The 18,302-nt window shown below is 43.0% G+C and overlaps 1 protein-coding gene across 2 annotated transcripts in view; it reads left to right on the plus strand.

Moving 5' to 3' along the window:
• The window catches only part of atrn (attractin), a 147,066-nt gene that overhangs the window by 88,585 nt on the left and 40,179 nt on the right, over positions 1-18,302 (plus strand). For both annotated transcript variants that reach the window (XM_079528363.1, XM_079528364.1), the window contains exon 26: positions 13,137-13,215. In XM_079528363.1, the coding sequence (XP_079384489.1) occupies positions 13,137-13,215 (79 nt within the window). The remainder of the gene's footprint in view (positions 1-13,136; positions 13,216-18,302) is intronic.

Below are 18,302 nucleotides of genomic sequence, written 5' to 3' on the forward strand. Positions count from 1 at the left end.
CTCTCGCGCTCTCTCAGCCCAGTTTGGGAGATGCAAATAAACTTGACATGTCTGTCTGTCTCTTCCTTATCGTTTCACTTAAGCTTTATCTTCCACCGTGTGTGTGTGTGTGTGTGTGTGTGTGTGTGTGTGTGTGTGTGTGTGTGTGTGTGTGTGTGTGTGTGTGTGTGTGTGTGTGTGTGTGTGTGTGTGTGTGTGTGTGTGTGTGTGTGTGTGTGTGTGTGTGTGTGTGTGTGTGTGTGTGTGTGTGTGTGTGTGTGTGTGTGTGTGTGTGTGTGTGTGTGTGTGTGTGTGTGTGTGTGTGTGTGTGTGTGTGTGTGTGTGTGTGTGTGTGTGTGTGTGTGTGTGTGTGTGTGTGTGTGTGAGAGAGAGATATTGGACAACGAGGATCAACACTGCCCCTCCTGTTCCTCAACCTCATTTGACTCAACTCCTCCCTGTCCAGGACTCTTTCCCTGCTCCCATGTAATGAGGGAGTGAGAGAGGAGGAGGGTACTGTACATACGTAGAGAGGCTGTAATGCTCGCCCAGAGCCTCCCTAGGGAACGGGGAGACCAGCTTTCTTCTCTCCAGCTGATCAAGCGCAGCATCCTTCACTACCTGGCTCTTTACCTCCCCACCCCTCCTCTCTCTCTCTCTCTCTTATCTCTACATCTCTGACTTCTCATTTTCCCTCCTCTCCTTTGATCTCAGTATGGTCTCTGCCTGCTCCAACTACTTTCCTTCTTTCCTCCTACACTCTCTCTCTCTCTCTCTCTCTCTGTTTTGTTGGTGGTGTTGGCAGGTCTAGTGGAACTTCTTTGTGGGGCTCAGTGAATAATGGATTCCAAATTTAAGCCAGCTGCTTCCTCTGTTTCGCCAAATGAGATGTTGAGAATCAAAGACGCCCCTAGTGATGGCCCAGGTCGCTTCTGAAGGGGCTGATGGAGCACACCCAACTCTGTACCAATTCCAAAAACATATTTTGTCACGGTGGCGTTTGTTTTTGTGATGCATCAAAAGTGTTCTTGTCGTCTGAAATCAGATAAAGACTTGACACCACCAGTGGTCAGCTGACTTGAAGGAACTTTTATCCTTGGTGATATCCTGGACGTTTTAACAAGTATCTGTCCGTATTTATAGTATAAGTGAAGATTCTGAACTGATCGATGAGTGTTTGAAGGTTATATATCTGCCATCAACCACTTTAAAAAAAACAAAAGGCTGATCTACAAGCTCATGACACGTAGCAAGCTATTTATTTATGAAAAAGATTGCCTAAATTTAGTCGGGCTGTAGTTGTGCCCTTTCCTCTCCTCTTTCAAATCAAACATCCTGATTTATACTGTAGCTTGTTTGGTGACAATATCCCTGCATTTGTGTTATTTTCCTGCTCTGCATCAGAGGCACGCCACTGCCCGTGAAGCAGGCAGGCAGGCCGGCCAGTCAGTGTGTGGATTAGTCTGTTGGCTGTAACTACCAGAGCCAGAACCCTGGGCTGTAGCTGTGCTTGTTTGCCCTCCGGATATTGTCGTCTTCTCCGGTTATCCAATGACACGTCGATGCTCGCCTCTCCCTGTGGCCTGCACAGCTTTATCTTTAATCCACTCTCGGTCGCTCTCACTTTTTGTCGACTAGCTGCCTTTGCTCCATACCCCCGTTTTCAATGCAAGCAAGCAGCCTTGATCTCTTTTCTCTTCTCTTATAGACACTCCCTCACGCTGGCCTATATCTGAAAACGGCCCTGTTAACACGAGGATGTGTGTGCTGTCAGCTCTGCTCGGACTGTTCATACCTAGCAGCTGCCTCGGTATGACTGCAGTGTCCTACTGTACTGTTGTTGGCCACTACTTTACTGGAACGGCTTTCTGTTAAGTGCTTTGCTCAGGGCTATGTTGATGTGAATGTGAGTGAGGGGAGACTGTGCCTCATTCAGAATGTGTGCAGAATTTGGATTTTCCCAGCCACAGGATAAATGGTGCATTTATATAGCGCCTTTATCCAAGGCACTTTACATAGATTGTGCATTACATTCACCCATTCACACACACATTCATACACCAATTGCGGCGGAAGCCATGCAAGGTACCAACCAGCACATCGGGAGCAATTTGGGGTTCAGTGTCTTGCCCAAGGACACTTCGACATGTAGCCAGGAGGAGCCGGGATTCGAACCGCCGACCCATGGATCATTGGACGACCTGCTCTACCTCTTGAGCCACAGTCGCCAGGATTGTTGGGAAAACCAAGCAATCTTCCAGTATTACATTCCCTCCTGTGAGCAATAGGCCAATACCATCCCGTCTATATCCAACATGGACATATATCTCTGTTATTACCCTAGACCTGGTGATTATTTTGCGAGTGTGTGTGCGTGCAGGGTGGGTGAGGGGTGTGGGTGTAAATGACTCTCATCATAATTTTCCAATAATGGCCAAAATTGGCCATCATTTATCACCACCTCTGTATAAGAAATTACATGATTATTGATCACCGGAATGTTGCCTGGGTGCTATGAATCATTGCACACTGCTTGTAATGCTCGTATTGAAGCTTAATCCGTGACCGCTGTCTTGCAAGATATCATCAACGTGGCTTTCAGCTGAACACGGTAGAGTAAAGCGCTGATGACCACACACTCACCCTCTGTTAACCTTAAACAGATCTACAACAAGCTCACAATGCATGATGATGCAGGCCATCGATATTGTCCTTTTCTTTTTGCTGAGGTGTGCGTGATCTGCGCAAAAGGACAGTTAACCCATTTTGGGCGGGAACCCCTTTTGGTGTTTTAAACATTATGTTATAATTTAGCTATTGAAAAATAGCAGATCTACAAGCTCATAGCTACGAGCTTTGTAGGTCTGCTATTTTTGAAAAATCGTGAAAATATTTATTTCAGAAAACTGGAGGATTTAGAAGGATTTTTTTAAATTTTGAGGTCAGGCCTAAATGGGTCAAATAATAAGGGACAATATCGGTGGCACCCAACTGTAAAATGGGCCGGTGGTGGCTCAGGGGTAGAGTGGCCGGATGGGAACCACAAGGCTCCCAGTTCGAACCTGGGCTCCCCCAGAGTTAGTGTTGAAGTGTCCTTGAGCAAGTCTCTGAACCCCTAATTGCTCCCGATGTGCAGGTTGGTGCCTTGTATGGTTTCCGCCGCCATCAGTGTATGAATGGGTGAATGTAATGCAATGCACAATCTATGTAAAGCGCCTTGGATAAAGGCGCTACAGTTGGAGGCCATCGATATTGTCCTTTTCTTTTTGCTGAGGTGTGCGTGATCTGCGCAAAAGGACAGTTAACCCATTTTGGGCGGGAACCCCTTTTGGTGTTTTAAACATTATGTTATAATTTAGCTATTGAAAAATAGCAGATCTACAAGCTCATAGCGCGCCACTCGGTGGCGCGCTATGAGCTTTTAGATCTGCTATTGTAGGTCTGCTATTTTTGAAAAATCGTTAAAATGTGCCTCAAATCTTTCCGAAAATTGTCATGATTTAGAAAACTTTTTTTTTTTAATTTTGACGTCAGGCCTGAATGGGTTAATGACTGTAGAGCACGAACCTTCATTATAAGATATTCGCTAAAATATCATAATTTTATGAATGACAGATGTAGCCACTAGACCCAAATTGTTCCAAGAAAGTCGCTAGCATAGCAACCCAGTTGGCGCCGCTCGGGGGGATCAGATCATTTTTTATTTTGATCAGGTGTTCCATCATGCTCGTTTGAGATGGCCAGATGGCTACTTCAACCAATCAGATTGCTTCCTCGAAACGACCTGTTCATGAGACAAAAACATGTTTATTAATGTTTTTTTACCATATACACTTTGAGTGAGACACAGTGACTTTATTTTGTAGGCTCTGGGATTATATTGGGTTTGCCTTTTTTATAGGGCAAAGGTGGGAATAATAGGAGCTTTTTCGGTGTCTTTAAAGCAGAAATCAATCCAAATAATAATAAGTCTCCAGCTGTCAAAACTGCAATCTTCTGCTCCAGTTTCCCTCCCGTCCATCTCAATCCTGAGGTTTTGGAGCCGTTTCCTTCTTTTTTCCATCTGTTGTATGGGATCAAAGCGCCTGTCAGTCTGCTGACAATCTTTCCCAAGTCCAATGGTTGCTTTTGTCACCTTCAATTTGAGGCCAGTGTGCAGGAGAGTTGTTCTTCTTGGGAAATGTAGGCAGGGTCAAAGTAGGCAAGCTACTGTGCGGAATAAACAAATATGTCATTGCTAACTGCAGTGTGAGAACAGCAAACCTACTTGGAGCCTTATTTACCCTCCAACAGTATTGCAACAGAACTTCTGTGCAGCAGAAATTATCCCCAACTTTCATACACTGCAGTTAAGTTACTTTTTGACTGTTTCGCCGGAACTTTTCAACTTCAGAGCAAAACGGTCAGTTTCTGCACTCTCCGAGTTGTTTTGCTATTTCAATTATATGTAGTCTAGATGTTGTTTCCATTGCTTGTATTGCCACTAGACCTGCCATGGTTGAACCTAAGATGTTGTAAAATCCTAAATTATCTTTTCAAAAGCATGTAATTTGTTGTAATAGTATATAAAGTGAATTGGTTTGTCACCATCAGCCATAACCCATGTCTTTTCAGAGTGACACTGCTGGATAAGTGTTGGACAACTGGAAATAAATGACAATATAATTTCTGCATGTCAAGTCCCACTATCGTCTGTAACCATGTTGTTAGCTTTTCACACTGTTGCCATCTCGACTTTACCAGCCGTGATCTGATGCTGAAGTAAACCACCCTTTTGGGAATTTGGGAACCCATTGGCAAAAATAGCCTGTGTGGTCTGCTCTCTGCCCTCCTCTTCCGGTGGGGCGCCTATGTTTTCATTCCCACTAACAACATGTAACATAACATGTAATGTATACACGTTCTGAATGCCCCTGCCAACAGATTCAGTAGCGTCGCTCCGAATCTGTTCTTGAGAGATTGCTCTTTTGGTGGTTGTGATCAAATCCTGAAGTAACTTTTGCTTTTCACTACAAAATCCATATTTATATTTAACGCTGGGCGTTATGGATATATGAAAATAATATCACAATATTTCTTAACACACATCTATCGATAATGTGGCGTAAAAAAATAAAATAAATACTAATTTCTAGTATTTGCAAGTAGCAGCACATAAGGTTGGAGGAAATCAAAGAGTTGGAGCAGTACATTGATCTTAATTGTAGGTTGTGGCAAAGTTTGAGTTCATTCAGATGCTGACTCAGTGCAGTGAATGAACTGTGCAGTATATGTAGTCCAGTCACAGTTTAAGATGGAGCGACCGTGTTCACGACCTCTGCATCTGAATATGGCGTGTAGCTTTCTCTGCCTAAAATTTAAAACAACCTTAATCACCCGTTGGAGTCCATGGACATCACCCCACACACACACACACACACACACACACACACACACACACACACACAGGTTTCACTCAATGAGGAAAGTCAGACAGGCCTGGGTGGCTCGAGTCTAGGAAGCGTTTGCCCAATCACTGCATCGATATAGACGGATGGACGGATGGAACAGAGGTGCTGCTGGGCTCTTAGGTACTGTGTTTGATGGAGTGGTAGGAGGTGGAGAATGGTGAGAGCTCTGCCCCATCTGTCTGCACACCCCCAAACACCGCCCCCATGGAGCGAGGGAAGGGATCAAATGAAGCACGTCCCCCCTGTGTCTCATTCCATCTGTGTCTATGTCTCTGTTTGGGGACGTTTCCCTCTGTCTCTGTTGGTGTGTATGTGTCTATGTCTCTGTTTGGGGACGTTTCCCTCTGTCTCTGTTGGTGTGTATGTGTCTATGTCTCTGTTTGGGGACGTATCCCTCTGTCTCTGTTGGTGTGTATGTGTCTATGTCTCTGTTTGGGGACGTATCCCTCCGTCTCTGTTGGTGTGTATGTGTCTGTCTCTGTTTGGGGACGTATCCCTCCATCTCTGTTGGTGTGTATGTGTCTATGTCTCTGTTTGGGGACGTGTCCCTCTGTCTCTGTTGGTGTGTATGTGTCTATCTCTCTGTTTGGGGACGTATCCCTCCGTCTCTGTTGGTGTGTATGTGTCTGTCTCTGTTTGGGGACGTATCCCTCCATCTCTGTTGGTGTGTATGTGTCTATCTCTCTGTTTGGGGACGTGTCCCTCTGTCTCTGTTGGTGTGTATGTGTCTATCTCTCTGTTTGGGGACGTATCCCTCTGTCTCTGTTGGTGTGTATGTGTCTATCTCTCTGTTTGGGGACGTATCCCTCTGTCTCTGTTGGTGTGTATGTGTCTATCTCTCTGTTTGGGGATGTATCCCTCCATCTCTGTTGGTGTGTATGTGTCTATGTCTCTGTTTGGGGACGTATCCCTCTGTCTCTGTTGGTGTGTATGTGTCTATCTCTCTGTTTGGGGACGTATCCCTCTGTCTCTGTTGGTGTGTATGTGTCTATCTCTCTGTTTGGGGACGTATCCCTCTGTCTCTGTTGGTGTGTATGTGTCTATCTCTCTGTTTGGGGACGTATCCCTCCATCTCTGTTGGTGTGTATGTGTCTATGTCTCTGTTTGGGGACGTATCCCTCTGTCTCTGTTGGTGTGTATGTGTCTATCTCTCTGTTTGGGGACGTATCCCTCTGTCTCTGTTGGTGTGTATGTGTCTATCTCTCTGTTTGGGGACGTATCCCTCTGTCTCTGTTGGTGTGTATGTGTCTATCTCTCTGTTTGGGGACGTATCCCTCCATCTCTGTTGGTGTGTATGTGTCTATGTCTCTGTTTGGGGACGTATCCCTCCGTCTCTGTTGGTGTGTATGTGTCTATCTCTCTGTTTGGGGACGTATCCCTCTGTCTCTGTTGGTGTGTATGTGTCTATCTCTCTGTTTGGGGACGTATCCCTCCGTCTCTGTTGGTGTGTATGTGTCTATGTCTCTGTTTGGGGACGTATCCCTCCGTCTCTGTTGGTGTGTATGTGTCTATCTCTCTGTTTGGGGACGTATCCCTCCATCTCTGTTGGTGTGTATGTGTCTATCTCTCTGTTTGGGGACGTTTCCCTCTGTCTCTGTTGGTGTGTATGTGTCTATGTCTCTGTTTGGGGACGTATCCCTCCGTCTCTGTTGGTGTGTATGTGTCTATGTCTCTGTTTGGGGACGTATCCCTCCGTCTCTGTTGGTGTGTATGTGTCTATGTCTCTGTTTGGGGACGTATCCCTCCGTCTCTGTTGGTGTGTATGTGTCTATCTCTCTGTTTGGGGACGTTTCCCTCTGTCTCTGTTGGTGTGTATGTGTCTATGTCTCTGTTTGGGGACGTATCCCTCTGTCTCTGTTGGTGTGTATGTGTCTATCTCTCTGTTTGGGGACGTATCCCTCCATCTCTGTTGGTGTGTATGTGTCTATCTCTCTGTTTGTGGACGTATCCCTCCATCTCTGTTGGTGTGTATGTGTCTATCTCTCTGTTTGTGGACGTATCCCTCCATCTCTGTTGGTGTGTATGTGTCTATCCAGCGTGTCTTTTGGCTTCTGTGGTTCTCTTCACCGGTCTCTCTCAATTACGCTCTTTCCGTGTTTTACTCCTGACACCGTGGGCACCTGTGCAAATCAATGTTGCTGATTTGGGCGCAAATCGGCAATGTTAGGCACGCAAAACGCCATTGTCAGCAAGTGCCATAAGGGTGAATGGGCACACCACTGCGGCATGGGCGTCGGTATATTCATGCTCGCTTTATTTCTCGAATTTCTCTCTCAATTCTCTTTGTTTGCATGTTGCTTTTAACTACATTGCTCTCTCTTCTCTCTCTCTCTCTCTCTCTCTCCCCCCCATCTGTCTTTGTCATTCTCTCTGTCTACCTTCTCATTAGTTTCTGTCTTTTATCTTCATTCCTCTGTCTTTGTCTCTCTGTCATTCCACTCCCGTCTGGTCCGTTTTCAGTCTCTGCCATTAGTTTGCTCTCTTTCAGTCTGTTCTGTCCTATCTGTCGTTCTCAGTCATTGTCTTTCTCCCTCTCACTATCTGTCTCTGCCTTGCATCACTTTCTCTTTGCACCGATTCCATTCTATTTATCTTTGTACTGTATGCCCTCATATCTCTGCTTTTCTCATTGTCTCTCTCCTGCTTCTTTCTCCTTCTTTAACTCTCTTCCATCCTAAATGGTAAATTAATGTATTTATGTATTAGTTTCACTCATACACCCGCACGTACACCAGGCGGCAGAGGCAACCTAGCTAACCAAGTGGTTAAAGGGCCACTTCACCCCTTTTGCAACCAGATCTTATTGTAATGATGTTTGGGAGACAAGAAACACTTTCTTGGTGGTTTTATGTGTGTAATAGGTGTTTTAGTATTTCAAAGTGCCAGTGATATCATGGACACTGGTCTCACTTCCTTCCTAGACTACATGTTGTCTCAGTAAGACAGCCCTCTCCCTCTCCACAAGGTGGGGTGAGTGCAGCAAAGCATTATGGTCATTGTAGTAATCTAGCAGTGAGACCAGTGTCCATGACATCATAGACACTTTGAAATACTAAAATATCTAAAAACACAAATTACCCACATACAAATCCCAGGAAAGTGTTTCTTGTCTACCAAACATCATTAAAATAAGTTCTGGTTGCAGATCTTTATAATTATGCTAATGATGTGAATACACGTCTTTTCTAATCAAACTGGGGGACCTTGGACGTGTATACACGTCTTTAGGTCCTTTTTAATGATATCAAACGAGATCACTAATTAATTATTATTATTATTATTATTTTTTTTGGCCTTTCCTTCTTCAGCGATCCTAGACCTGTTTCACGCATGCACACTGCCGTTCATTTCCTTGTTTACGGCCCGACTAAAAGTGTCTTCAGCAAGCATCTCGTTTGGAATATAAACGCTTCTAGAGAGAGTTTAGATGTGACAGCGCGAGGCAATAATGGAAGATTATGCCTCCCGGTTTTGGGGAGTAATGGAAGGCAGGGCTTTTCAGAGTAAAATCTGCTTGGCACTCTAGCGCCTTTATTATTAAAAATCCCCCGGCAAAATAAGTGTTAAGTAAGTGTCACTTACCGGCGGAGCCAGGGATCGAACCGGGAACCTTCCGATCCCCAAGCTGTCACTCTACCTCCAGACAAGTTGTGAGACACTGCCATCGCAATTCTTCAAGGCTCTCTCTACCCTCAAGTCTCCCTCTCTCACATTCCATTCATTTAACACTCCCTATCTGTCTCTGTCTCTCGCTCTCTCTCTCACACACACACACACACACACACACACACACACACACACACACACACACACACACACACACACACACACACACACACACACTCACACCATTTGACATTCACTCCCTCTCTGTCTCCACAGCTCTACCCTCTCTCTCTGTCTCTCCATCCCTCCGTTCCTCTACGGTGTGCTGCCTGCCATGTCAGTGGTCACCGGGGAGGGGTCGGGGAGTCCTCCTTAGACGTCTGGTCTGATGTGTGCTCACCTGGGTCATTGTTCAGCTGCTGGGTGACTGTTTAAGCAGCGGATCACAGATCAATAAGACTCTGGGTGACTGTTTAAGCAGCAGATCACAGATCAATAAGACTCTGGGTGATGAAGAGATAATGAGGATTGTACAGTATGCTTTTTAATGAATAGATAGTGTGTGTGTGTGTGTGTGTGTGTGTGTGTGTGTGCGTGTGTGTGGTGGTAGGTTAAATGTAGATTTTTAGCTTTTTACCCCTTTCTCGCCCCAATTTAGTCAATGAATTCCTCCTCACACACAACTACCGGTATGTGTTGTATGCACATTGCTGCTGTATCCTGACACCACCAGGAGGACGTAGAGCCCCCATCCTACTCCCCCCACCCAACATTCACTGCTGGCAGGTGTCGCCCCAGCCCAAATAGACATATGTTAGCTATCTCTAAGGCATAGTTTAAAATGTCTTAACAACTATTAGCAAACATTTAACAAGTCACTAATAACTCATTAACCGTGTGTGAATGATCTATAAACTAGTTCTAATGGATAGTTATTCTAAAGTGTCACCGCTGTGTCTTCTACATAGAGCGACAGTCCTGTTTTGGGAGTTCCATCTGGGTCCACCAACAGTGAGAAATGACACGCTCTTAATGCTGTAATGTGAGACAAATGCCATATGTTTATGTTGAATAAAAGATGTCTGCCTAAGGCCCATGCGCCTCTAGGACATTGCAGTCTGGATTTACCAGCATGAGAACTTGCCTTTTTGAAGTTAGACGAGAGAGTTGGGACTGTTTCACTGATTGTGAATGAGAGACTGCTTTAGTATCTTGGTAAGCAGCCAGTGGCTTTGGCCCCATCTTATCATTCAGTGTCTTATCATTATATAAACCTTAAGCTTCACAATAACATTTTCAGTGTTAACATACATCGTAATTTCACCTTTTATTTTGCCTATGAAGTAATTTGAGAGCAAATTACTGTAGATTTACACTTTACAGTAATTATTGTAATGTGAATACAAGCTAATATTCTTATGCTGTCATTTGTATGGAGAAGCAATTTAGCAAAATTGCATATAAAAGGAGGATAGGCCATTTTGTTAGAACCAGAGTAGAGCGGAAGAATGCACTTGAATCCAATATTTAAATTCATGGTACATTTCAACTCGATACAACTGTATCGTTATAAATGTTGCATTGCATGCAAGTGCTGGCAAGTGCTCCCTTTGTATTCTTTGGATGTTCATGCTTTTAAAACGTACAATAGAGCTAATTTCCAGATACTGGACCAGTGTCTAACTCGAGGCACATGGCGCTTGCTGGGATGAAACCTGTGACCTTCTGTTACGGTAGGACAGTGTGTACATCTAATCTGGTTCACAAGCTCCTTGGATAGTTTTCAGGATTTCATCTCTCTTGATGACCTCATCAACTAGTATCTCGGACATTATGAATAAGAATGCTATCATTTAATTACTTTTGTCTGTGTGGTGTCACTGTGTAGTTATTTTTGAAAAGGTGTGCTCGACATCTTGTCTCGTGACCTGTTACCTAGGCAAAACACTGATAAATGTCAAAGCTAGTTATAGATAGAATTGTGGTCATGCACAGAGAAGGCCTTGACTTAGGTGTGTTGTTAGGAATATTCTCCATTACGAATGTAAGTCTGTCTTCTACAGTTCAATTCTCAATAATAATCAGTCTCACTGCCTGGTTTTTAGACTTATCCTGACTACAGATTTAAGGCTCTTGCAATAGCATCCTCCTAAAAAGATTCTTACGGTGGATGTTTCACATGGAGGAGAAAAGGGAAATGCTATTACAGCTGGAGTCGCCAAGGCTCCACTGCGTTTTCCCGTCATGGTGGCGACATCTCGGTCAAAGTCAACCAGTTATGAATTGCGACTTGAATTGAAGCATCGGAGCTGAGAGCCACAGTGATGAGAGCTTACAGGAAATCAGCGGAAAACGGCCAGGGAATGAAGTTGAATTCAGAGGAGCTGTCTCTGGTGTCTGCACATGCACACACACACACACACACACACACACACACACACACACACACACACTTTCTCCAGCTCTCATTTTCAATTTCCCTGCATCTCTCTTTACCAGTTCTTTCTCAGTAACTCTCTCTCTCTCTCTCTCCCCCCCCACCCTTTCTCTCTCACTCTCCTTACGTATTGCCATCTCCTCCACTTTTCGCCTGTCGCTCTCTTGTCTTTCCCAATTTCCCCATTCGTCTTCATTTTTCCTCCTTCCTTACCTCTCCACGACACACGCTGGAGTGTGATTGTGAGAGCCATGCTGTTAGAGCCTGGGGAGAGAGAGAGAGGGGAAGAGGGGGATAATGTCATGTTCTCATCACACCTCCTCCTCTCTGTCGCCTCCCTCGGTTTCCTCTAACCCGGAGGCCATTCCACACACAGAGCAGAGCCTCGGTATGAGTCTCGGTATGCATGCGAGGCCAAGATGGATGGAAACAAGTCCCAGACTTATTTCTTTCCTCCCCCTGTCATCCTTGACAGTTTTCCTTCACATGCATGCATGAGTGGTGGTTTGAGCCTTGGTCAAGAGACAGGAAGACAGAAAAGGCAAGAGAGAGGCTAGTTTCTACAAACATCTCACTTCAAGAATTGGAATGGGGGAAAAAAAGAGAAAGATATGCCAAGGAGCCTGTTAGAAGTATCTTGACTTGAACAGGAATTACACTAAATTAAATTACCTTTTTAAATGACGTCCGGATATAATTTGTGTGTGTGTGTGTGTGTGTGTGTGTGTGTGTGTGTGTGTGTGTGTGTGTGTGTGTGTGTGTGTGTGTGTGTGTGTGTGTGTGTGTGTGAGTGTGAGTGTGAGTGTGTGTGAGTGAGTTTCATTTTTGGTTCCGGTTATGGGTTCCAGTACAGCCGTGCAGCACTGAAAACTTTCTTTTACTTTATTAAAAAACGAACACTGCTTTGAAAAACATTGGGACTACACTTTGTTAACATAACCAACACTTGGTTATGTTAACAAATATTTTAAGCATACATTTTTGTGAGCCATTGTCATATCCAATCATCCAAAAAGAAATTGCCCTCGATGAATAAATAATAACTAGTGCAGACAGGGTACTGACCTGGAGATGTATTGTATTGTATTGTATTGTACCGGTGAGACTCCGACTTGAAGTTGACTCCTATGGTAGCTTGGGGGCCGTGCCACATTAAACTGGAATTGATTGATTAGTTTATTGAACATAAATGTAAAAACAGCAACAGAGTACAGTCAAACACACAGTTCAAAAGCGATGGCACCAAAAAAAGTCTTGTTTCCATTTAGGCCCTATGCAATACATTCCTAGGCATGACATGAATAATAACAAAATTCAATATCATCGTGTATATAAAAAAAAACAAATTTAAATCATTTCAGGAAAACAAAAACTATGTACAGAGTGGGGGGAGAAGGAAGGGGGGGGGTGATCACCTGTTTAAGGGGGAGGACGGGTCAACGCGACCAGTGATCGGTTCAGCTGTCAGACCAAAAACATTCATGAATATTCATCATCCCAGATGAGGAAATAATATTGAGAGGGCATCGATGGGCTATATCTACATCCTGATACATCCTGACACACTGGACTGCCATGATTTAAAAAAGTGCTGCAAACTGATGTTCTCTCTGTTTGATTTCACTGACATGGCCCCTTGGTTGTCTGCTATTGTCTGTCTACAGTTGCTTCCTGTCGCTGCTACTGGTGGCTGCAGTGGTCTGGAAGATCAAACAGAGCTGCTGGGCATCAAGGCGACGAGAGGTAAGCTCAGCTAATATTTGGATCTTTGTTGGTTTTCTGCTTTATATGTAAAGTGTCTTGAGACAACTTGTTGTGATTTGACACTTTGCATTGAAATGAATATTGCACACTTGCTGTTGACGTATATAAAAAGGTTTTTTATAGCCATCTGTTGCCTGCGATTGACGTATATACAGTATACATTTTTATATTGCTTTATATGGATCTGAAACGGCACCGCTGAAACCCAACTTTTAGCCCTAAGCCAGTTGCTAGGCAACGCCTTGCGCACCCCCACACGCACGTAACCTGCTCGCGCATGCGTAGACCACTGTTATAATTAGGATCTTCTCTGGCTCTTATCTCGAAAAGTACGTCGCTGTCCGTTGTGCTGATCAGACATCCGAGGTTCGGGTTTGATTTCAGATTTTTTTTATTGCATCGCGACCGAAATGTAAACGTTTCTCGAGAAAGATAGCTAGCGTGAGCTAATGCTAACATTGGCATTTTCTTACAATGAAGGTCTGCGAGGCATCTGCGAGCGGGCAAACGGAAGTACTTGAGTAGTAATCTCCCCAATTCCGGCCCCACGCAAGCTATTTGTTTACCACTTGTGGCCACACAGTCGGAGTCTAAGTGTTAAGCATTGGTATATTCATGTTGCAGTAAGTTATCCACAGATACCAAGAAATACATCGGAAAAAGTTGGGGAAACTATATCTCTGTGAAAAATAATTGCCTCTATATTTTTGCCATTGAAATCTTCCTTGAAGTCACTGTTTATTTTGTTTAAATGGCCATAAAATGTGTGTGTTGTATGAGTGGTGGACAGACTGAGTTGACATGCGTGGCTTGTGTGGCTAGATGATGGACTTAATGAGTCTATGAAAGGCAGACTGGCTGGATAACTGGCTGGCTGCTTGGCAGAGAAACCGAGAGAGACTGACTGTGACTGCAGAATAATGCCAAGCCAGCTGACACCCTGTAGAAACTTACTGAAAAGTAGTAGCAGTTTGAGAGCTCTTTCCATTTTCACTTCAGCACCGAAGAATTACAAAATGCATTTTCACAGTGCATTCCCAGAAAGGGGTTGAGTAGGTGCTTGAAAGGCATTAATCTATGTGTAAACGCACATTTGTGTTTATGTGTATATATATTATATACCTTATGTATGTGTACGTTCTCTCCCATGTGAAGCACAGCTAATGTTTGTACTTGTGGCTTTTGATTGGCACTTTCACACTCCATTCACACGCCTGCTGAAGGGGCTTTTGCCCGCAACCATACGGCAAAGTACTGTAATCACCTACATCCCTCTTAAGTTCTACACGCCTCCCCCTCTCCATCACACATCTGTGCTGGTGCAAGCTAACCTTTTGCACCCAAATAAGCACTTAACCCCAAAGAAGAAATGGAGGGCACAGATACAGAATAGTGTATTACCTAAGTATAAACGCTTAGGTTTGGTTCATAGTAGTTAAAGCAAAAATGTTTTCAAACCGAATGACCAAAATATGAATGAGGAAAAAGACTGTTAGATTTAATATAGAAAGTGCATCGCCATCTGTGCCTCCTATTTGCAAGGAGTTGGTACATTGCACCTTTTCTGTTTATCTTTGTATGAAAGACAAAACAAATGTTTTTAAAATAGGTTAAAAAAATGTTTCAACATTGTCAAGGTTTACATTGACAAACGTACAACAAAAATACAGTTAGGCTTGCTTATTCGCCAGAAGTAATAGCCTTCACTCATGTGATTTTACGTAGTACTGTAAGTAAAATGAATTAACTATTGATAAACCAAAATGACAATAAATCACTTAAAGCTGCAGAAGCAAACTTTGGAGAATCCCAAGTGCTCTTGGTCTGAGACAGTCAAGATCCAGACCATTAATGTGGTCTTGAGACAGAGACCAGTATCAAGTGTCCTTGAGCAAGACTCTGAACCCCTGATTGCTCCTGATGTGCTGGTTGGTGCCTTGCATGGTTTCAGCTGCCATCGGTGTATGAATGTATGTGTGTGTGTGAGAATGGGTGAATGTAATGCACAATCTATGTAAAGCGCCTTGGATAAAGGCGAGTAAATGTACCATTTACCATTTACAATTGTTATTCTTTGCCGATGTGGGGTGGAATCAAAATGCTTGGGCGGAATTAGGAGACAGTTCTTGCTGCAGCATACTGTATAAAGTGTATATCCTCAATGTTGTATTTCAGTACTTTTACAAATAGCGCTTTTTTGAAATATAAGTCAATAGGCTTTATGTTCTCTTCCTTTTAATTGTGTTCTCTTCCTTTCACATCAGAGCATTGAGAATGTAAGATGTTAGTGTGTGGTAGTTGGTGTGATAGAACAGTATACAGAGATTGACAAAACTCTGATGCTGGCCTTCAAAGCAAATGGCAGGCACCCCCATATCTTCAAAGTCTGATCGGACCCTACAACCAGCCACGCATGCTCAGATCAGCCAGCACAGGGAGGCTGGCAGAACATTCACCAAAACAGCCGGGGCAACGCTCCACACGTCCCAGACTCTTCTTCCTTCTTGCTCCAAAACTATGGAATGAACTTCCAATTGCAATCAGAACTGCAGGCTCACTCCAATCTTCTGCCAAAACACACCTCTTCAGGCTCCATCTTAGCCCGTAGCACTTGCTGTAGCAGTTGCACTAGCCTCGACGACCTTACAGGCGTATGCAAAGTCTAAACTTGTGTAATTTAGATAGCATTTTATGTAGACCTAGCACTCTATTGGGTATAGTATACTCATAGCTTTACTGTATAGATTTTCTACTGTTATACAGATGCTAAGTTCTTAGATTCCTTATGATTCTTGATGACAAGAATTGTTTATGGATTTGATGTATTACCATGTGTTCTTGCTTACTGTAAATCGCTCTGGATTAAGAGTGCCTGCTAAATGCCTAAATTGTAAATTGACTGCTTATCTTCCAAATAGGTTAGGAAATATAGCGGTCATAATTGACTGCATTTTTATCTCAAAAGGGGTATGTCTTTTGTAATGTTGCACAAAGAGACATAAGCAGTCACCCTTTTTAATTAAAAGCATGACAACAATGGCAGGCATATGCAAAGCCATGCTTAATTATCACCAATGATCCCACCTGGGTACTTGGTGGGGAGAGTTAGAAACGGCATCTGAGACAGCGATTTTTCCACTGTGGTCGTAAAGAAGAAAGGGGCCCAAGCGATCGTTCCAAATCATAATGTTATCCGTATTAAGCATTTACCTAGTCCGCCAGGAGCTGACTGGACCAGAAATCCTGCCAGAATAAGCACACGGCTACACAAATACAAGGCAGCCGTTGTCACGAAGGGGAAGCTTCGGGTGGTGTTTGTTTTGGTTTGTTCTTTTTTTGTATTATAGTTTTGCCTTTTCAGTATGTTTTTTATTTGATCATTTTTAAGTAATTTGCATTTACATTTCAGGCATTTAAAATGAAATGACAATAGAATAAGCATTAGCTTCTAGTGCTCCAGCATTATACAGTAATTATACACTATTGTAAGTTGGCAAATGTTCATTCAATGTTCAAACGGAACAGAGTCGGATTCCTGCTCTTTCACCAACTATTACTATTACTAATGTAACTTTTGCTCTCATACACAGATGTGACACAGGCAATCACCCTTTTTTTTAAAGAAGCAAGTGGTGTATAAAGAACCTTTTTTGTGCAGATTTTTTTGGCGTTTTGGTTTTTACTGAGAATAAGGTTAGAAATACGTTTAGGGTTAGGCATAGTTTTACTGGGGTTAAGTTTAGGAATAGGGTTAGGTTTAGGCATAGTTTTACTGAGGTTAAGGTTAGGAATAATGTTAGGTTTAACCGTTTAAGCATAATTTACTTGGGTTACTGTAGGAACTGTCCGCCGGCTGTACGCCCGAGGCGAGTTGGTAAAGGGGCGAGTTGTTTGGTATTCAACTCCCTAGTAGTAGTTTTGTTGTTTCAAGTTTTATTTCTGCAGAAAGGTCATGTATCACTTCTAGCTGCTTTTCTAAGCTTTAACATTTCAAAGGTTGAGCCATTAAGAACATTTTTCTCCAGCATTGGTTTCCTCTACGTGTGCAGCTTTGTCTCCGCCTGGGGAGAGTATATTACTGTATATCAATGTATTGATACGTGGCCTTGGCTCAATTAAATAACCTCAGCCTCACTCACAGGAGACTAACAGAACAACAGATAAAAGAATCCAGATTGATTTTTGTTGTTGTTTCAGAGGCAGTCATTATAGAAGTAAAACTGTGTAAAAGTTTATTTAGCTTATTTTTTTCTTTTTTTTCTTGGTTTTATATCATATTCTACATCAGGTTGGACAGTAGTTGAAGAGATTAATTAAAACATTTCATGTTTGAGTCCCCCTAATTGTCAACATATTCCTTAATAATAATAATACAATCATAATAATAGTAAATTAAGCTACTTGGCACCTTTCTTGAACGAACTCCGTGCTCTGTCTCAGTGTTATCTTGTTATATCTACTCAAATACCATTATAAAAAAAAAATATATATATATATATATATATATATATATTATATAATTTATATAAAAAAAAATATTTTTCTTTTTTTGTGGCTTTCACCTTTATTTTATATTTTGTATGGAGGGACAGACAGTAGGCTGACGTGAACATGGGGAGAGAGAAGAGGGGGTGACATGCAGTAAGGGCCGTCGGGATCGAGAGTCGAACCCGCGGCACACTGCCAGACTGGATTACCAGCCAACGTGCCTGGACCGCTGAGCAAGGGCCCAGGCTTATATATATAATTTTTATCCCACGATTTTGCAACCCATTTTTTTCACCCAGTGTCCTGGGCGCTACACTTCAGCTGCCCACCTGGGAGGGCAGTGGACTGACCCTCACCCTAATTACATTACTATTAACAGTAATGTCATATTAAAATGTATAAGAGTAAATGTGTATTTAAGTATTTAAATGGGCTACATGAGGGGATGCTACATGACAAAATGTATTAAGTGTAACTGCTATTATAATGCAGAAAGTTACAGTTCAGCATGCCATTAAGTCTCATGAAGTCATTCGAACACTGAAATGTAGAAAACATGAATTAATGAAGCTAATTAT

The sequence above is a fragment of the Electrona antarctica genome, assembly GCF_951216825.1.
Source record: "Electrona antarctica genome assembly, chromosome: 18".
Classification (NCBI taxonomy): Eukaryota; Metazoa; Chordata; class Actinopteri; order Myctophiformes; family Myctophidae; genus Electrona; species Electrona antarctica.